Source organism: Pongo abelii, chromosome 6 (assembly GCF_028885655.2).
Source record: "Pongo abelii isolate AG06213 chromosome 6, NHGRI_mPonAbe1-v2.0_pri, whole genome shotgun sequence".
Classification (NCBI taxonomy): Eukaryota; Metazoa; Chordata; class Mammalia; order Primates; family Hominidae; genus Pongo; species Pongo abelii.
This window is the reverse complement of record NC_071991.2, coordinates 130,350,914-130,369,764: the sequence shown is the minus strand read 5'-3', so window position 1 is coordinate 130,369,764 and position 18,851 is coordinate 130,350,914. Positions and strand designations below refer to the sequence as shown.

Here is an 18,851-nt window from a genome sequence, read left to right as displayed (position 1 = left end):
GCTTATATTATGCAGGTACATATATTTATTTTGTTCTCTTGGAAGATCTTCATGGTTTCTCTTTAGTGTGTTTAAACTAGCACATGAAAATAATAGACTTTACAAAATTGGCCATGACCTATATCAGCAAATGGTGAAACCAGAAAGAAAAATACATTAAAGGAAAAATCCCAAAGGAACTGATATTTCTCTAAGAAGCAAGGTATAACTTTTATTAAGCAACTTAAAGAGATTGTTTAAGAAATACTGTAATTGGGGAGGGAATTATAGTGTAAGGATTATGCAAAAAAAAAAAATGAAGTAAAGGGGAATTACAAGTGGGAAAAGTTACAAAGGAAATTAGTATGTTCCTTGAGGTTCAGGGAATCTATGTATATTTCAGCTCATGGTTGCATTTTCAGTCTTCTGTTTTTCATAGTTGATGAGTTCATCAAGTCCTTCCATCTTTTGGAGTCATTTCTATTCACCATTCAAGGATCTATCTAAAATGTATAATTATGTCTCCCCGTACCATTCCCTCCCTTCATATCTTTAGTTTAACCAGTTTCGGTAAACTCGGGAATTTGAGCATCACCTGTCACATAGAAGACAGGTGATGTGTATTGAACTTATGTTACACTTTCTTTGAGGAATAAGAATTTCCTCAGATTTCCTAAGAATACTCAGGATCAAGTATAAGTTTAGGAATCTTGGACTTTCTTATTTGATCCTGAACTCAAATTTATAGCCCAGAAATTTTGGTGGCTAAGTGGGTCAAAAGATTCCTAGGCAAGCCTTAAAGACGGCCCTTGGACTAGCCAAAGCATTTGTTTAGAATATTGTTTAGTAAAGACAAACAAAAATTTGTTAGGAATCCAGAGCTGCTTTCAACCATCCAAGTATTTATTATTTTCAATAATGGTTTCAAGTAAATGGTTTAGAGCCACACTTGCTAGAACTAAACAATTGCAATGCTTGGCTTTTTCTGACATGTTTTATGGTCAGTGTTTATATCTATAACTAATTGACAAAATGCCAGTGTTTGTATTCGTTAAGATATATTCACCATTGAGAAAGAAATTAAAATGGTTTCTGAGAAGAATTTTAAAAAATACAGGCTATACAAGTATGGAAAGAAAACATTCTTTTGTCTTAACACATTTCTAAAAGGAGAGTATGTGTGTATGTAAAAGCCATGGAATCATACTTACTGAACTTGAAATAGTTTTGGAAATTTCCATGGGAAATGGGATTTATATGGCTTAAACATTTTTTTGTTTTTACTCCTTTTCTCATTTCACAAACTTTGCCAGTTCCCAAAGATTTGCTTGGAAACTCACTGTGCTAATAGGCAAAGTTGGCCTTTCTTGTGCTTCTCTTAAACTAGCCCATCCTGAAACACTGACCTTTTAGTTTAATAACAGTTTTATTTGAGAAAATGTTCAGATCCTGGGAGCTGAAAAGAGTGTTTTCAGAAAGGCCATTTTAAATAGTGGTCTCCAAATGCTGTATCTTTTTCCCTCATGCACTTTGGGTCAGACCTATCAGAAGAAATACAGTATTGCTTTATGTATTCTATTGATTTAAAAACAAATACCATGAAGCTTAGATGTGCTCAGAACCCATTACCACACTGGTTTATTTTCCTGGCTGTGCTTTGATTTGCTATTTTGGATTTTAAACTCTTTATGCTAGGTCATGTTTTTATTTTCTGTTATTTTAACTTCTCATTTGTAGCTAAGATAATTACTTTTTCAGTTGTGACCCTGGACTTGACCCAAAAGTTGTGATTTTTTTTTTTTTTTTTTTCCTTTTCTGGAAATAGGTAGGGCATTAGAAAGACAGCTGTGCTTTGGCTCCTTTATGGACCAAAAGTGATGTCAACCAGCTGGTCACTTGGACATGTCTTTTTCAGTGGCCATGGGAGTGTTTCTGTCCCTTTCATTGCTGTTGTTGTCCTCTTCCCACGTTTTTCTCTCCTCTCATGGCCTACCTGGACGATGCCACCTGTAATCTGTATCTCTTTCTCACCTCACCCCACAGCAAGTGGCGGGGCTGATGATAGTAGGGAGAAGGGGATAGAGAAGGAAACAGCAAGCCTCCAATCTGCAAATCTGCATTTTCTTCACCCCAAACCACTTCCTCTCCACATTCTCACCCGCGTGGCTTCGTGCCTATCCACTCAGCTGGTCACTGTTTGATCACACTGGAATAAACAGCTCGCTGCTGATTTGAGCTTTTCCTCTGGTAGGAAGACATTCCTATGTCATAGGCATAAAGTGCACTATGAAGATATGACATTGTGCCAAGTGAAATAAGCCAGACACAGAAAGACAAATGCTGTATGTTCTTACCTATATGTGGAATCTAAGAAAGTTGAGCTCTGAGAAGCAGAGTAAAAGAGTGATTACCAGGGGATGTGGGATGGGGAAATAGGGAGATGTTGATCAAAGAGTACAAGCTTTCAGTTATAAGATGGTGACTTTAGTTAATAATATTTTTTACTTGAAATTTCATAAGAGAACAAATTTTAAGTGTCCGCAATGTTCCCCACCCCGACGGTAACTGTGTGGTGCTCGATATATTTGTGGTAATCATTACATGATTCATATCAAATCATCACATAGTTCACCTTGAATATATATGATTTTATTTGTCAATTATACCTTAATAAAGCTGGAAAAACCAAACTGCTTAATCTGTTTTCTGTTGCTTATAACAGAATACGTAAAACTGGGTAATTTATAAGGAAAAGAAATTTGTTACTTAATGTTATGGAGGCTTTGAAGTCCAAGGTTGAAGGGCTGCATATGGTGTGGGTCTTCTTACTGGTGGGGACTCCTATAGAATCCCTAGGTCGTGCGGGGCATCACATGGTGAGGGGCTCAGTATGCTAGTCCAGCTCTCTCTTCTTTTTCTTTTCTTTTCTTTCTTTCTTTTTTTTTTTTTTTGAGATGGAGTCTTACTCTGTCACCCAGGCTGGAAGTGTAGTGGTGGGATCTTGGCTCACTGCAACCTCTGCCTCCCGAGTTCAAGCGATTCTCCTGCCTCAGCCTCCTGAGTAGCTGGGATTACAGGTGTGCACCACCATGTCTGGCTAATTTTTGTATTTGTAGTAGAGACAGGGTTTCACCATGTTGGTCAGGCTGGTCTCAAACTCCTGACCTCGTGATCTGCCCACCTCAGCCTCTCAAAGTGTTGGGATTATAGGCGTGAGCCACTGCACCTGGCCTTCTTTTTCTTTTTAAGGTACCAGTCCCACTGTGTCCAGAATTGTTGGGTTCTGGGTCTCTCTGACTTCGAGAATGAAGCCGCGGACCCTCGCGGTGAGTGTTACAGCTCTTAAGGCGGCGTGTCCGGAGTTTGTTCCTTCTGATGTTCAGCTGTGTTCGGAGTTTCTTCCTTCTGGTGGGTTCGTAGTCTCGCTGGCTCAGGAGTGAAGCTACAGACCTTCGCTGTGAGTGTTACAGCTCTTAAGGGGGCGCATCTGGAGTTGTTCATTCCTCCTGGTGGGCTCATGGTCTCGCTGGCTCAGGAGTTAAGCTGCAGACCTTCGTGGTGAGTGTTACAGCTCATAAAGGCAGTGTGGACCCAAAGAGTGAGCAGTAGCAAGATTTATTGCAAAGCGTGAAAGAACAAAGCTTCCACAGTGTGGAAGAGGACCCGAGCAGGTTGCCACTGCTGGCTCAGGCAGCCTGCTTTTATTCTCTTATCTGGCCCCACCCACGTCCTGCTGATTGGTAGAACCGAGTGGTCTGTTTTGACAGAGTGCTGATTGGTGCGTTTACAATCCCTGAGCTGGATACAAAGGTTCTCCATGTCCCCATCAGATTAGTTAGATACAGAGTATTGACACAAAGGTTCTCCAAGACCCCACCAGAGCAGCTAGATACAGAGTGTGGATTGGTGCACTCACAAACCCTGAGCTAGACACAGGGTGCTGATTGGTGTGTTTACAAACCTTGAGCTAGATACAGAGTGCCGATTGGTGTATTTACAATCCCCGAGCTAGACATAAAGGTTCTCCAAGGCCCCACCAGAGCAGCTAGATACAGAGTGTGGATTGGTGCACTCACAAACCCTGAGCTAGACACAGGGTGCTGATTGGTGTGTTTACAAACCTTGAGCTAGATATAGAGTGCCGATTGGTGTATTTACAATCCCTGAGCTAGACATAAAGGTTCTCCAAGGCCCCACCAGAGCAGCTAGATACAGAGTGTCCATTGGTGCACTCACAAAGCCTGAGCTAGACACAGGGTGCTGATTGGTGTGTTTACAAACCTTGAGCTAGATACAGAGTGCCAATTGATGTATTTACAATCCCCGAGCTAGACATAAAGGTTCTCCAAGGCCCCACCAGACTCAGCTAGATACAGAGTGTGGATTGGTGCACTCACAAACCCTGAACTAGACACAGGGTGCTGATTGGTGTGTTTACAAACCTTGAGCTAGATACAGAGTGCCCGTTGGTGTATTTACAATTTCTGAGCTAGACATAAAGGTTCTCCAAGGCCCCACCAGACTCAGGAGCCCAGCTGGCTTCACCCAGTGGATCCCGCACCCGGGCTGCAGGTGGAGCTGCCTCCCAGTCCCGCACCATGCGCTCTCACTCCTCAGCCCTTGGGTGATCTGATGGGACTGGGCGCCGTCGAGCAGGGAGCGGCGCTCCTCGGGGAGGCTGGGGCTGCATAGGAGCCCACTGAGGTAGGGGAAGGCTCAGGCATGGCGGGCTGCAGTCCCGAGGCCTGCCCTGCGGGAAGGCAGCTAAGGCCCAGCGAGAAATGGAGCGCAGCGCCGGTGGGCTGGCACTGCTGGGGGACCCAGTACACTCTCTGCAGCCGCGGGCCCGAGTGCTAAGTCCCTCATTGCCCGGGGCGGCAGGGCCGGCTGGCTGCTCTGAGTACGGGGCCGCCAAGCCCATGCCCACCTGGAACTCCAGCTGGCTTGCAAGCCGGGCACGCAGCCCCGGTTCCCGCTCGCGCCTCTCCCTCCACACCTCCCTGCAAGCTGAGGGAGTGGGCTCGGCTTTGGCCAACCCGGAAAGGGGCTCCCACAGTGCAGCGGTGGGCTGAAGGACTCCTCAAGTGCCGCCAAAGTGGGAGCCCAGGCAGAGGAGGCGCCGAGAGTGAGCGAGGGCTGTGAGGACTGTCAGCACGCTGTCACCTCTCACCACTATCATGATAAACCATTAATCCATGCATGGATTAACCCATTCATGAACCCTCATGTCCCAGTCTCACCTCTTAAGGGTCCCACCTCTCAATACTGCCACAGTGGGGATTAAGTTTCAACGTGAGTTTTGAAGGGGAGAAACATTCAAGCCATAAGCACAAACAGACAAAAAACCCAAGACAACAATAAGAAAGATGTGATACAATTTTATCGGTTTACTTAGAACACTGACCCCAGTGCATCAAAGTTACTCTCTGAGGTTTTACAGGAGCCTAGTTCTAATTAAATTAAATTAAATTGAATTTTGATTGAGAATCCGATTGAATTTTGCCTGAGAAATATCTTGCTATTGTAACTTGAAGTAGTCTAGGAGAGGCAGCATGATTTTACATATACCATTTGACTGTGAGTTGATACTAACTGGTATGATCAATCATACTAATTGTGTTAAATATTTGTTTCAGTTTTTGCTATGAATGGAGCTACTGGTTGTATGCAACTTGAAAAATTTTAGTGTCAGGTTGTTTTACTTTTTTATGAGAAGTGGATGCAAGTATGAAAATCATTACCTTGTGCAGTCTATAGTCTAGAATTTCATAGCTAACAGGTGTACCCATATGTCATATTTTTAGGTGGGGAAACTAAAATTCAGTTAGATTAACTGATTTATCCAAAATTTGGCTAGTTGAAAAGCAGACTATTTGGACTTTTTGTGGAGCTCTTACTGCCTGAAATTTCTCTGCTTTTATTTGGATCGTTTAAAAATCTCTCATACTTTCATAAAGAGCTCTAATACTTGCCTGAATGCAAACAGAATTCTGTTCTAGGGGTTTTCTAGGTTTTGTTTGACCCCTTCAAAGTAGAGGCTTGTATTTTTCTTATGCTATATAGACTATGAAGTAAGAGAGAGAGGCAAAACAGAAGCATAGTATACAGTTGGAAGGGTCCCTAAACACCCATTTGAGAAAAGGTTGTTCTCTTGCTGCCCAGAGAGGTTAATACCTTTCCCAAAGTTCCCCTAGATTGTTGATGGCCATGGTGGGATTAGACCTTAAATAGTTTTTCCTCTATTCCCTGATTCCCTGTACAGTGTTCTTTTTATTCTTTTCTTTCCTCTTCCTCTCCCTCTCTCCCTCCCGAACTCACTCACTCACTCATTCACTTCCTTCCTTCCTTCCTTCCTTCCTTCCTTCCTTCCTTCCTTCCTTCCTTCCTTCTCTTCATTTCTTTCTTTCTCCCTCTCTCTCTCTTTCTCTTTCTCTCTCTCTCTCTTTTTTACAACTTATTAAGGTACATTTAGCATATCATAATATTCATCCATTCAGAGTGTGCAGTTCAGTGGTTTATAGTATATTTATAGAGTTGTGCAACCATCACACAATCTAGTTTTAGAATATTTTCGGCTGGGCATGGTGGCTCATGCCTGTAATCCCAGTACTTTGGGTGGTTGAGGTGGACAGATCATCTGAGGTCAGGAGTTCGAGACCAGCCTGGCCAACATGGTGAAACCCCGTCTCTACCAAAAATACAAAAATGAGCCAGGCGTGGTGGCGCATGCCTGTAATGCCAGCTACTCGGGAGGCTGAGGCAGGAGAATCACTTGAACCCAGGAGGCGGAGGTTGCAGTGAGCCAAGATCACGGCACTGCACTCCAGCCTGGGCAACAGAGCAAGACTCAGTCTCAAAAAAAAAAAAAAGAATATTTTCAATATCTTAAAAAGAAATTCCATAATTCCGTACCCATTAGCTGTCATTCTCTATTTTCTGCTTTCTCCTACTGCAGGGAACTACTAATCTACTTTCTGTGTCTATGGACTTTTCTATTCTGGACATTTCACATGAATGGATATAGTAGGTGACCTTTCGTGTCTGACTTCTTTCACTTAGCATAGTGTTTTCAAGATTCATCATGTTGTAGCATGTATCAGTAGTTCGTTACTTTTTATGGCTGAATAATATTATATCGAATGGATATACCACATTTTGTTTGTCCATTCATCAGTTGCTAGGCACTTAGGTTGTGTTTAGTTTTGGGATATTGTGAATAATGTCGCTATAAATACTCATGTATGAGTTTTTGTATAGACATGTTTTCAAATTTTCTTGAGTATATATGGTACCTAAAATTAGAATTGCTGGGTTATATGGTAACTCTTTAGCATTTTGAGAAACTGCCAAACTGTTTTCTATAGTGGCTGAGCCATTTTGCATTCCCACAAGCAATGTGTGAGGGTTCCAATTTCTTTACATCTTCACCAACACTTGCTATTGTTTGTCTTTTTTATTACGGTGGGTTTGAAATGGCATATCATTATGATTTTGATTTGCATTTTCCTAATGACTAATGCTGTTGAACAACTTTTTATGTACTTATTGGCTATTTGTATATCTTCTTTGGAGAAATGCCTATTTATAGCCTTTGCCCATTTTAATTGAGTTGTCTTTTTATTATTTGTCTGTAAGAGTTCTTTATATATTGTATATCCTATATACATGCATACTCTGGATACGAGTCCCTTGTCAGCTAATGACTTGCAGATATTTTCTCCCATTCTGAGGGCTTTTTAACTTTTTGATGGTGTCACTGGATGCTGCTGTTGCACTCTGATAGTCTACAACTAAGAGAAATCATCCTTCTGATCTTTCATGTATCTTCTTTGTTATTGCCTCATGCCAATGAAATATTTAAAAGGGCTTTTGCCTATCCTATTGTAAATAATATTTTTGCATATGCTGTGGGACTAAGCATTTGTAATGTCGAGGTTATCAAAAGAGACACTGCTGTCTAGTTTTCCATCTAATAGGCTCAACTATTTGAAATAAAACTTAGGTCCTGGCCAGGCGCGGTGGCTTACGCCTGTAATCCCAGCACTTTGGGAGGCCAAGGTGGGCGGATCACAAAGTCAGGAGACTGAGACCATCCTGGCTAACATGATGAAACCCCATCTCTACTAAAAATACAAAAAATTAGCCAGGTGTGGCGGCACATGTCTGTAATCCTAGCTACTCGGGAGGCTGAGGCAGGAGAATCGTTTGAACCCGGGAGGTGGAGGTCGCAGTGAGCTAAGATCGTGCCACTGCACTCCAGTCTGGGCAACAGAGCGAGACTCTGTTTCAACAAACAAACAAAGAAAAAAAAAACCAAAAAAGACCTTAGGTTCTGTGGATATTCCTAGATCCTCCTAAGTGCTTCTGGTGCTTTCTTGTTCGTAATTTTAGGTAGTAGGTCTGTACTGAAGAGGAGTTAGTCTTTGTTTATTTCTTGTGGAAGGCTCTTAAAGAAGTGTGTGAAATTTGTCCATTTTATTTACCATCATAGCTGTAAGAAACTTTACAAAACATACCATACACAATCTTCTAATTGGAAAGACCAGATGTTTCAAATCCAGTCACCAGGTATTTAGAAAGCTCCAGCTGTGTTCTCAGCCCTCTTCTCTGTCTCTCTCCAGTTGCTGGCACTTGAATTTGAATGACATGTATTCCAAAAAATAGGGTTTCAAAATTTTCATAAATGACAAATGGCTTTTTTCAAAAATAATGGAAAAATGAATGTAACTACAAATGATTTGCTCTTTGTAATACATGATTTTGTTAGGTGTTTAATTATTGAAATGAGAACATTTTTTTTTGTCATTTTCCTCTCCAAAGCCCCTTTCTTACAGCGTCTCTTCTCCTTACACACCATTGTCAGACTTTAATGTTAGGACAATGTTAGGACATCATCTTAAAGAATTGGTCCTTACTGACTCAGTCCCCACTGTACAGTAAGCAGTTCCTTGAGTTTGTTATAAATTTTGGCAGGAGTGGAAATCTAGGTCACTAGGGAACTCTTGATTAAATTACTCCTGAAGTGCACTAATTGGCCTTTTCCACAGTGCTCGAGAAGTTCCAAGGAGACGCTGGCCACTTGGCAGAACTTTGCCCGTTCAAGTCTAGTCTCAGCCGGGCTTTCCTGAGTATTTTCTTGCTTTTATTTTTAAGAAGTCACCTATTTTATCTCCTTCTGCTCTTTATCGATTCTAGTTTCTGATGAAGAATTGAAAAGAAGAGTAGCTGAGGAGCTGGCATTGGAGCAAGCCAAGAAAGAATCTGAAGATCAGAAACGGTGAGTTTTGTGGTATCGGAGAGAAGTTTTGGTGGTTTTGTCATATTTACCAATATTTTTAGAGAAGAATGATTGTGGTAAGTCTCATTATTTATGTATGACTGAACTTCAGAATGTGCTGAACACATGAACTTGGCCATTTTCGGTTTTAGATTGTGCCTCTTAGAGCCTTGGGTTACCTGCTTCCCAAAGCTGACTGTGAATTACCATTATATCTGTTGTATTGGTTGCTTGAATATTGAGCCCTGTTTTCTCAATATGTGAGAAGGAGTTTTTGAGGATTCTCCAGGAATTTCCCAGTCGATCAGCAAATGTATTCATGATTGAAAATTATATTGCTTGCTACAGGCACTAAAGTAAATATTTTGGCTCATGATGAATATCATGTGTGATACATAGTGCCTGGATTAACAAATAGCACTAATTATTATTCTGTTCACGTAAAAAAATTAGGATGTTACAGACATAAGTAAGGTTGGAAATAAAAATCCTGTTTCCATCCTCTGAAGTTAACCACTTTTTAACATTTTATTGCTCGAGATTTTTTCCTCTGCACACACTTCCATCTGATTGTTGCCATTATTAATACTACTAATAACAACAGCTAAAAGAATGTTCATTGAAGTGTTTTTGTAACAGTAGAAAATTGGAAGCAATCCAAACCGACCATCCTGGAGGACTGGCTGAATTAATTACGGTACATGCCTGCAGTGGAACACTAGACCGTCAGTTATAGCCCTGTGTGCTGATTCAAAAAGATGTTGACGAGCTATCCACTGAAAAAAACACCATGAAAGGATTTTAAAAAAGCATTTTTTTTAAATACTACTTTTTGAAGTTTTAGAGTAGCTACTTATTCATAAAAAGATGGGAAAACATTTTAATCTAAGATAAAGTGCTTCCCATCTGTACTATTTCTGGAGTTTGCATATAGCTTAGAGAATTATGATTACATGATCATGTGAATGTCTTTTTACTGTGAGCACCAAACACATGTTTGCCACTGAGCAGGTGCTTAGTTTGTATTTGTTTTGTTTTGAACTGCCCAACTATTTTGCTTGAGAGATCTGGAGGTAAGGAATCTTTGAATTGGATTGTAGTCCTCAATGGCCATAGGACCTTCACCATATAATTTAACCTCTTTGAGCCTTAAGTATTTCATCTTTAAAATGAGGGTTGTGAAAAATTATTATTGAATATTTCTTTTGACAAACTGCTAACTCCCAATTTGCACAAAATATACAGAACAGAATATGAATTTTAGATTAAGACTGCCATTTTCTCAGGAAATAGAGAAGGCTTATGACTTACAATTTAAAAAATCAAGATGTAATTAGTACTGCCAGAAAGGTCTCCGTATATTTCCACAGTTTCCCATGCAGTGCTTTATAATTATTTAATTGGGTTAGGTTGATAGACTATATAATTAGATAGTGAAGTTTAAATATTCCAAAAAAATTCAGAATCAATTTTTAAAAAAAGAGAATCAATATGTTATGGTAGAATTTCTTGTCTTTGAAATTTTGTTATTTTTAATTGAGTTTTATTTTAATAGGGGTTTTTGGGTTAGATTCTCATATTTACTTTGCTTATTATATTTCACATAGTTTTTTTTTGGTCTTCCCTTCTCTCCATATGGTGCAGGCTTTTTGTTAAAATAACTCACTGTGGGTTTTTTTCTTCTTCTTCTTCTTCTTCATTATTCAGCTTCCATTTGCTCTGCCTTGGCTCATGAAAGGGAAAGGGCAGATGAGATGAATAAAAGGTGCTAGTGAAAGCCAATTTCATATCTCAGGTGGAATAGGGTTGGCAGCCTAGCTGTAACCTGGGCAAATGGCTATTGATAAAGAATTTATTTTCTGTCACCTTTAAGGAGAGCAGAGGATGGTACAGCCTTTATATTATTTTTTCTTTTTTAAAAAAAGTTTTGTTTGAAGCCTCCTTCATGAAAACTTCCAGCTGTCAAATCTTGGCAAAAAATATGTGTTCATCTATATGATAGTTCTTAGGAGAATCAATAGCTATTTTTTTCTTTCTTTCTACCAGAGAAAAAACTTCAGAAACAGCATTAAGAAAGTTTTGTGTGCAGTCTTTTAGCAGCAACTTTTTGGAGTCACAGAGCATGTATACGTTATTGTATGTGTTGCCTGAATTGAATTGAGATTTGTAGGCAGTTTTAGAAAATAGCTCCTCTTGCCTTTGTACTGTTACTCATATGGTATGTACCCTGCATGCCAAGTTTTCTCTTTTCCCTCCAAATGCACACAAACCTGTTGACCAGTTCTCAAGCACTTCATATCTGGGCATACGCATCTTCTTACGTTTTGAAGAAACTCGTTTGACAAGGACTTTGGAATTAATTTCGATTGTGATATTTTTCTTTATAGAATATCTATTATCATTGTAACCCTTTTTAAATGGAAATTTTTTTGTTCGTTTTTTGTTTTTTTTTGAGACGGAGTCTTGCTCTGTCACCCAGGCTGGAGTACAGTGGTGTGATCTCAGCTCACTGCAACCTCCGCCTTTGGGGTTCAAGCAATTCTCCTGCCTCAGCCTCCCGAGTAGCTGGGATTACAGGCGCCTGCCACCATGCCCGGCTAATTTTTTTGTATTTTTAGTAGAGATGGGGTTTCACCATATTGGCCAGGCTGGTCTTGAACTTCTGACCTTGTGATCCACCTGCCTTAGCCTCCCAAAGTGCTGGGATTACAGGCATGAGCCACCGCACCCGGCATTTAAATGGAAATTTTAAAGCTCCATGAAAAATACAGTATAGTGAATCCCCATACCCCATGACGCAGTTTTAACAATTCTTGTTTCATCCACACATATAGTCACTCTACACATGTGGTGAGTGGTGAGGAAAAGTAGTACAATTTTAAACAGGTTGGTGAATTTTATGGCAGGGAAATATTCCAAAATGTCTTCTATCAGCATAGTTGAAATAAGTACTTTGTTTCAGTTAGATTTATTTAGTTGGAAGACTGAAATTTAACTCCGATTAGCTTAGAAAGCAAGGAAATTTTTAGGAGCATAAAGGATATATAGCTCAAAAGAAACAAATGGAGGACTTAGAGAACCATTAGTAAGGGGAGAACTGGATATTTCTAAAACTGTGTGTGGTGAGGAAATAGTTCCCCAGCAGGAAATCATGATGAGCATTCCATAAGGAGGGGGAACGGTTGCTGGATGGCTGAATTTCTTTGCATGCCACTGATTTTAAGATTTTAGTGTATTTGGTGTACCCTATGAAAAATATTGCTGCAAGTTTTAACACAATACTTTATCTCTTAGGATTTTCTTATTGAAACAATTCATTAACACTAATTTTGAATTTTTGAAAATATATGTATATTCATAAGAAGGAAAGAGTAAGCAAAATAAATTGATTAAGGCAGTGGTTCTCAGCTGGGAGAGCATTTGGTCCCCAGGGGGCATTTGACAATGTTTGGAGATGTTTTTGGTTGTTACAACTTGTCAAGTGTTATTGGCATCTAGTGGATGGAGGCCAGGGAAGCTGTTTAACATTCTGTAATGCACGTGACAGTCCTCACCTCCTGCCGCCCCCCGTCCCCCCTCTTATCCATTCTCCCCCACCAAAAAAGAATTATTTGGCTCAAAATGTCAGTTGTACCAATAGCGAGAAACCCAGGGCTAAGGTATTCTTCAAACCAGCCCACATTGGATTTAATTGTTCTGGATCACTTTTGGACTAAGGGTTTGATGTCTTTGTTTTTCCACACAATATCATATTCTATGCCGTCAAAACCTCAGTGACACAACATTCCTTAAAAGATTGCTCCACTCTTGTTCCTGGAACTTTTCCAAGCTGCTGACATCAGTTCTGCAAATTTTGATGCTTCTGTGCAAGCTATGACAACAGCAGCAGGACTGCCGCCTGGCAGATAGCAATTTTCAGATGCTTTTAGGTTTGTGAAAACGTGGAAAAATGTGCATCCTAGAATTGATAAAATGCAGTCTGTCTACACTCCAGACCATAAAATTTGTCAGCTTGGAATGACTTCTTGAATGTCTTACTTTACCTTCTACTTAATGCAGAAGCCCTTTTTAGGCATCTGTGACTGGTAGGGCCACATGCATTTAGATTTGATTCAAAATCATTGAAACTGACGATATTTCATTAGGTCATCTAAAATTTACCCCAACCCCTTTAAATCTCCACTCCTAAATCTAATGCAGACCTGCCATACTTAAAAGTTGCCTTAGAGGAGGTTTCTTACTAAGGCCACAGTGACAATACAGTTGCTAATTATAAGCATGAAGACTATATATATTTTCATTTTTACAAAACATTTACATATGGACTCCCAATTCATTTTATCATAGATTTATCCTGTTTTATGGGGATCTTAAGTGATTTGCTTCCACAAATCATGCCCCCCACAAATCGCTGATAGATTAGTCCGCACACTAAAATTTTTGGGTCTAATTTGAAATCATGGTTTTGCTTATCAAAACATCTAGTAGACAGAATAGTTGCTCAGCGTACTGAGAATTCAGAGTAAATGCCTCTGTCAGCAGTCTGTTTTTGCTGTGATACTCAATGGTGTGTTTGGATTATAGCTGACCATATTGTGTTGTAACTGTGTAGGCCAATATAGCAAGGACATAATATGCTACAGTTTGAGTATAGACTTTAACAATGTGATTTACTTCTCCCCTGTGCCCTACATCCAAAAGTCAGTCTTTGACAGCCAGAAAAATGTGACCACTTCTGACCTCTGACCTTTGGCATTTGAATTTCACCTCTTTACCTATAAAGGCAAGTGAAAGTGTTTCAGTTATAATAACATTTTTTTTTTCAAGAAACCAAGAAGAAAGGGAATAGCTGCTTGATGTTGGAACTAACTGTACATCAACCAAGATTACTTGCTCGCTATTTTTCAATGGACATTAGTTGAGATTTTTCCCTCACTTTTAGTTATTTGGAAAGTTACATTAGATTTGTAAGACTTCAAATAATCCATTTGGTTTAATGAGTGGCTTAATAAATTAGTCATAAATTTTATCAGCCATCTGGGTTAGAGTATAGTGTAGTCTATTTATTTTTCCATTGATAGCATTGTTGATATCATCAAATAAGGGCTTAAAGCTTATTTGTACCTTTTAGTTTCTCATAGTAATGGTGAAATTTACAGGGATGGTACCATCTGTTTAAGTTCATTATATATGATAATTTTTCTTGATTTTTATTATTACATATGTTCTGCCTTTGAAAAAGGCAGAAAGAAAAAGGCAAAAGAAAAAGCAGAAAAAAGGAGGAGGAAAGAGTCCTGAAACAAACAGGATTTTATGGGTAGCATCATGTTTAAAATACATGATACAAGAAATCATGTGGCTGGGCCTGGTGGCTCATGCCTGTAATCCCAGCACTTTGGGAGGCTGAGGTGGGCAGATCACCTGAGGTCAGGAGTTTGAGACTAGCCTGACCAACATGGTGAAACCCCATCTCTACTAAAAATACAAAATTAGCTGGGTGTGGTGGCACAAGCCTGTAATCCCAGCTACTCGGGAGGCTGAGGCAGGAGAATCGCTTGAACCCAGGAGGTGGAGGTTGCGGTGAGCCAGGATCACGCCACTGCACTCCAGCCTGGGCAATAAGAGCGAAACTCCATCTCAAAAAAAAAAAAAAAAAGAGAAATCATGCACCTAGCATGGTGCTTTTCACGTAGTAGAGTCTCACAAGTATTTGCTCAGTTGAATGAATCACTGGGTCTGGAAAATTATGATAACCTTTTTTCTAGAAGGTGCAGTTCTATATTATGTATGTGGGCATATATCTATTCTACATTATATTAAAATATAAACAGAAATTATGTCTTTGAAATTGGCTACTGACCAGAGACTATAGACACTTGTCTTAAAAATCTTTCTTTTAATTTAGTGTAGTGTTGAACACTTGTTTTCCTGTCATAGACACAAATTACACAGTTATGAAAATTACATACCTTCAACCTGCATGTAATTTCTAGGTGTAAGTAATTAAAAAAACTTTTCAGGGAATCAGTACTATTGGTAACTAATATTGATCAAGGCTTATAAAGGCATAGTTTTGAAATGATCGTATGAGATCAGTTAGCAGTCAGTATATTCTCAATGCAGTCACAACTGACACAGGCAAATGAATTTCACTTGTAATTTATAAATAGTTGCAAAGAAGGTTACTGCAGAAATTTGAGTTGTAGCTCTTCAGTGACACACAGCTGATGTCCAGGTGTAACCTATACCATCCTGCTGTGATGTGAGCATATTTCCCAGGCTCATTAGGCTTCACTGGAGGTAGTAGATGGTTTGTTGGCATTATTTCCAAAATATTCCTTTATATACGCCAACATTTAAGAGATCCTTCTGTAGTATAAAAGTCCCATTATTTTAGATTATTTTTCTTATTAATCCTATTTTTGCTGTTTTTTTAAATGCTTTATTGCATTGCTGTTGTTTTATACTCATATTTTTCCATTTGATTCTGCTTAACAACTGATAAAAAGACCTAACCAGTTCTGAATGTAGTAGGAAGAACACGTCCTAGCCACCCAGTATTTTTCACTGGAAGATGATTGGAAGTGCTGTGTCTGTACTAGGTATTGGAATCTTGTGCCATCTGCTACTTTCATCGTTTTTCTTCAAGTGGCAGTTTTCTATTTTTAATAGTCAACTACTTTTTTATAACTAACAGTGATAGAAGTTTGGATTTTCCAGCTCTGTTTTATTCTCATTGTTTTATTTCTTTTTTCAAATCCAATTTTCTTTCCTACTGATGCTACACTGTTGTAAATCCTGTTTGAGAAGATATTTTTTACATGTTAATATCAAACCTGGAAAACCAGAGTCAATCAAGCATGCCATAGACATCTAACTTTTTTACTGGTTATAATAGCAGCAGTATGTTTGACCAGTTCTTGTTCACATGTTTCTTTTGACAGTAATTATAGTGTTTTCTCTCATGAAGTGCAATGTTTGAAGTCATTTGTGCCAAAGTTGATTTCTGCATTTGGAAGTTTCTAGGAATTGGTTTCTCAGTGTTATATAGCTGTAATAGTCTTGTCGAAGTGTCTCCATTACTTTTTGGTCTGGGGATGTGGAGTTGTAATGTACTCAGTCATTTATTATTCCTTGCATAAATGATTAATATTTATTGTCAGTATTATCACTGATTTATAAAAACAGATGACTGAGTTAGACACAGGTAATGTTTTTCAGTTAGCAGCAGAACTAGATTAGAATTGGCTTGCTGCATTGCTCTACCTGGTCTGTTGCTGAAGTGATAGAATCATATAGGCTGCCATTATTACATAAACATTTTTCAAAGGGAATGCAACATGGAACCCAAAGTAAAGCTGATTTAAGTGCTGTCTGGTTAAAGCTAGGACTAGGTACTTAGAGCTGTGTCAGTCTATTTTCTTCTTTTTCCTTCCTAAACACGCAGGCCCTTGTGCTAACTGGGGCTTTCTTCAAGAAAACTTTGGTCAAGGTCATTTTCTCTCAAATTTGGACACTTAGTGTCTGAGGAGTGTACTTTCCTTACCCAAATAGCATTTGTTGGATAGACTCGATTGTGTTTCTGTTTTAAAAGGTGGGTGGACAGTGGCCTGTTGTCCATTTCCTTAATCTGGAAGTCCGTGTTTATGGGGAGTGGTCCCCATAGGCTGGACCTAGCCCTGGCTGTTTCTTAGTCCTGGGCCTTCTGGAAGCCATCTGTTGATCCTTTTGGTAATGCTGTGTTAGGAACACTGGAGAAGAGTGTGAGGTCCTTCTCTGCAGGATATGGAAATACTGGAGAATATTCAGAGAGAGTCCATGTTTCCCCTCCTGACCTCCATAGCTTTGCCAGTATAGCCTCGAGCTAAAAAGGAATGTGGGCAACAGAGTTGTAAATCAAATGTAAATTTTCTCTCCGGATTATAATACTTCCAAACATTGGCACCGTTTCTTGTTTAAATAATAACCTTACCCCCCTTCTTTTCTGGTTGGAGCAAACTGTTAAAACAGGAGTAGCCCATCTTAAATTTCTGTTTAATACTTTAGTGAGAGAACCACATTCTTTTGTATCCCATTCTTATTCAGAAGCAGTTGTCATTTGTCTTTGAAAACTTTCCTCACAGTTTTGTACAGACATACACATAGAACATGCACACTGGAGTCACATATAATCTGTGAAAACGATTTCAGAGTATAGGACCCATATGCCCAACTACAATGTGCAAACATTAACAAACACAGGGGTCATCTCTTATTTACTGTGTGCTGAGCACTGTTCTAAGCATTTTATGTATTTTCATTCATTTCAACACGTCTACTGGGTAGGCATTACTGTTATCCTCATTTTATAAGTGAGGAAACAGAGAGGGTAAGAAATTTACCAAGTTATGTGGTTTGGTTCTCTGTCCCCACCCACATCTCATGTGGAAATATAATCCGCAGTGCTGGAAGTGGGGCCTGTAGGAGGTGATTGGATCATGGGTGTGGTTTCTAATAGTTCAGCACCATCCCCCTAAGGCTGTTGTTGTGACAGATTTCTCATGAGATCTGGTTGTTTAAAAGTGTGTAGTCCTTCTCCCCCTTTCTCTCTTCCTCCTTCTCTGGCCATGAAAGATGTGCCTACTTCGTCTTGCCCTTCTGCCATAATTGAAGGTTTCCTGAGGCCTCCCCAAATGCTGCCATGCTTCCTGTACAGCCTGTAGAACCGTGAGCCAGTTAAACGTCTTTTCTTTATAAATTACACAGTCTCAGATATTTCTTTATAGTGATGCAAGAACAGACTAATACACCAAGGTCATATCTATCAAGTAAGTGGTGGGGCTCGGATTTGAATCCAAGTCTGCATTTAAACACCCTACACTATTACTTTCTATGTGGACAGGGAATACCTTCTTTAAAGTCTTTCATTTACAATTGTGGGGGAAGAAATGTCAAACAGTTACTTGGATTTTCTCTTATAAACCTTTAGTAAATAACAGGTCTCTTAGGTCTCTTAAAAATGACCTCTGTTTTGTGCTACTGGTTATTAGATCTAGATAGCTACTCTGTACAGTATTTAAAAAAATTCTTTTATCTTAAGCCCAAGCTGTCTTGAGAACCTGTCTTTACAGTTAATATTCTTTTTGTTATGTAGGCTATACCTGACATTTATTTATTTATTTATTTATTTATTTATTTTTTGAGACGTTGTCTGGCTCTGTCACCCAGGTTGGAGTGCAGTGGCACAATCTAGGCTCACTGCAACCTCCGCCTCCTGGGTTCAAGTGATTTTCCTGCCTCAGCCTCCCAAGTAGCTGGGATTACAGGTGTGTGCCACCACGCCCAGCTAATTTTTTGTATTTTTAATAGAGACAGGGTTTTGCCATGTTGGACAGGCTGGTCTCAAACTCCTGACCTCGAGTGATCCACCTGCCTCAGCCTCCAAAAGTGTTGGGATTACAGGCATGAGCCACTGTGCCTGGCTCTATACTTGACTTCTAAATGCTTGTTTGTGCACATTTTCAGTGATAATGGCAGTTTAAATTTCTCATGAGTTCAGTTCTTGTTAGCTTAAGATTGGGACATTTTTCTTAATAGTACAGTGGGGAGTATGTGG

The 18,851-nt window shown here is 39.5% G+C and overlaps 1 protein-coding gene across 3 annotated transcripts in view; it reads left to right on the top strand.

Annotated features, from left to right (window-relative positions):
* The window catches only part of CHCHD3 (coiled-coil-helix-coiled-coil-helix domain containing 3), a 304,023-nt gene that overhangs the window by 53,054 nt on the left and 232,118 nt on the right, over nt 1-18,851 (top strand). For all 3 annotated transcript variants that reach the window (XM_002818468.4, XM_054559826.2, XM_054559825.2), the window contains exon 3: nt 9,175-9,256. In XM_002818468.4, coding sequence (XP_002818514.1) covers nt 9,175-9,256 — 82 coding nt within the window. The remainder of the gene's footprint in view (nt 1-9,174; nt 9,257-18,851) is intronic.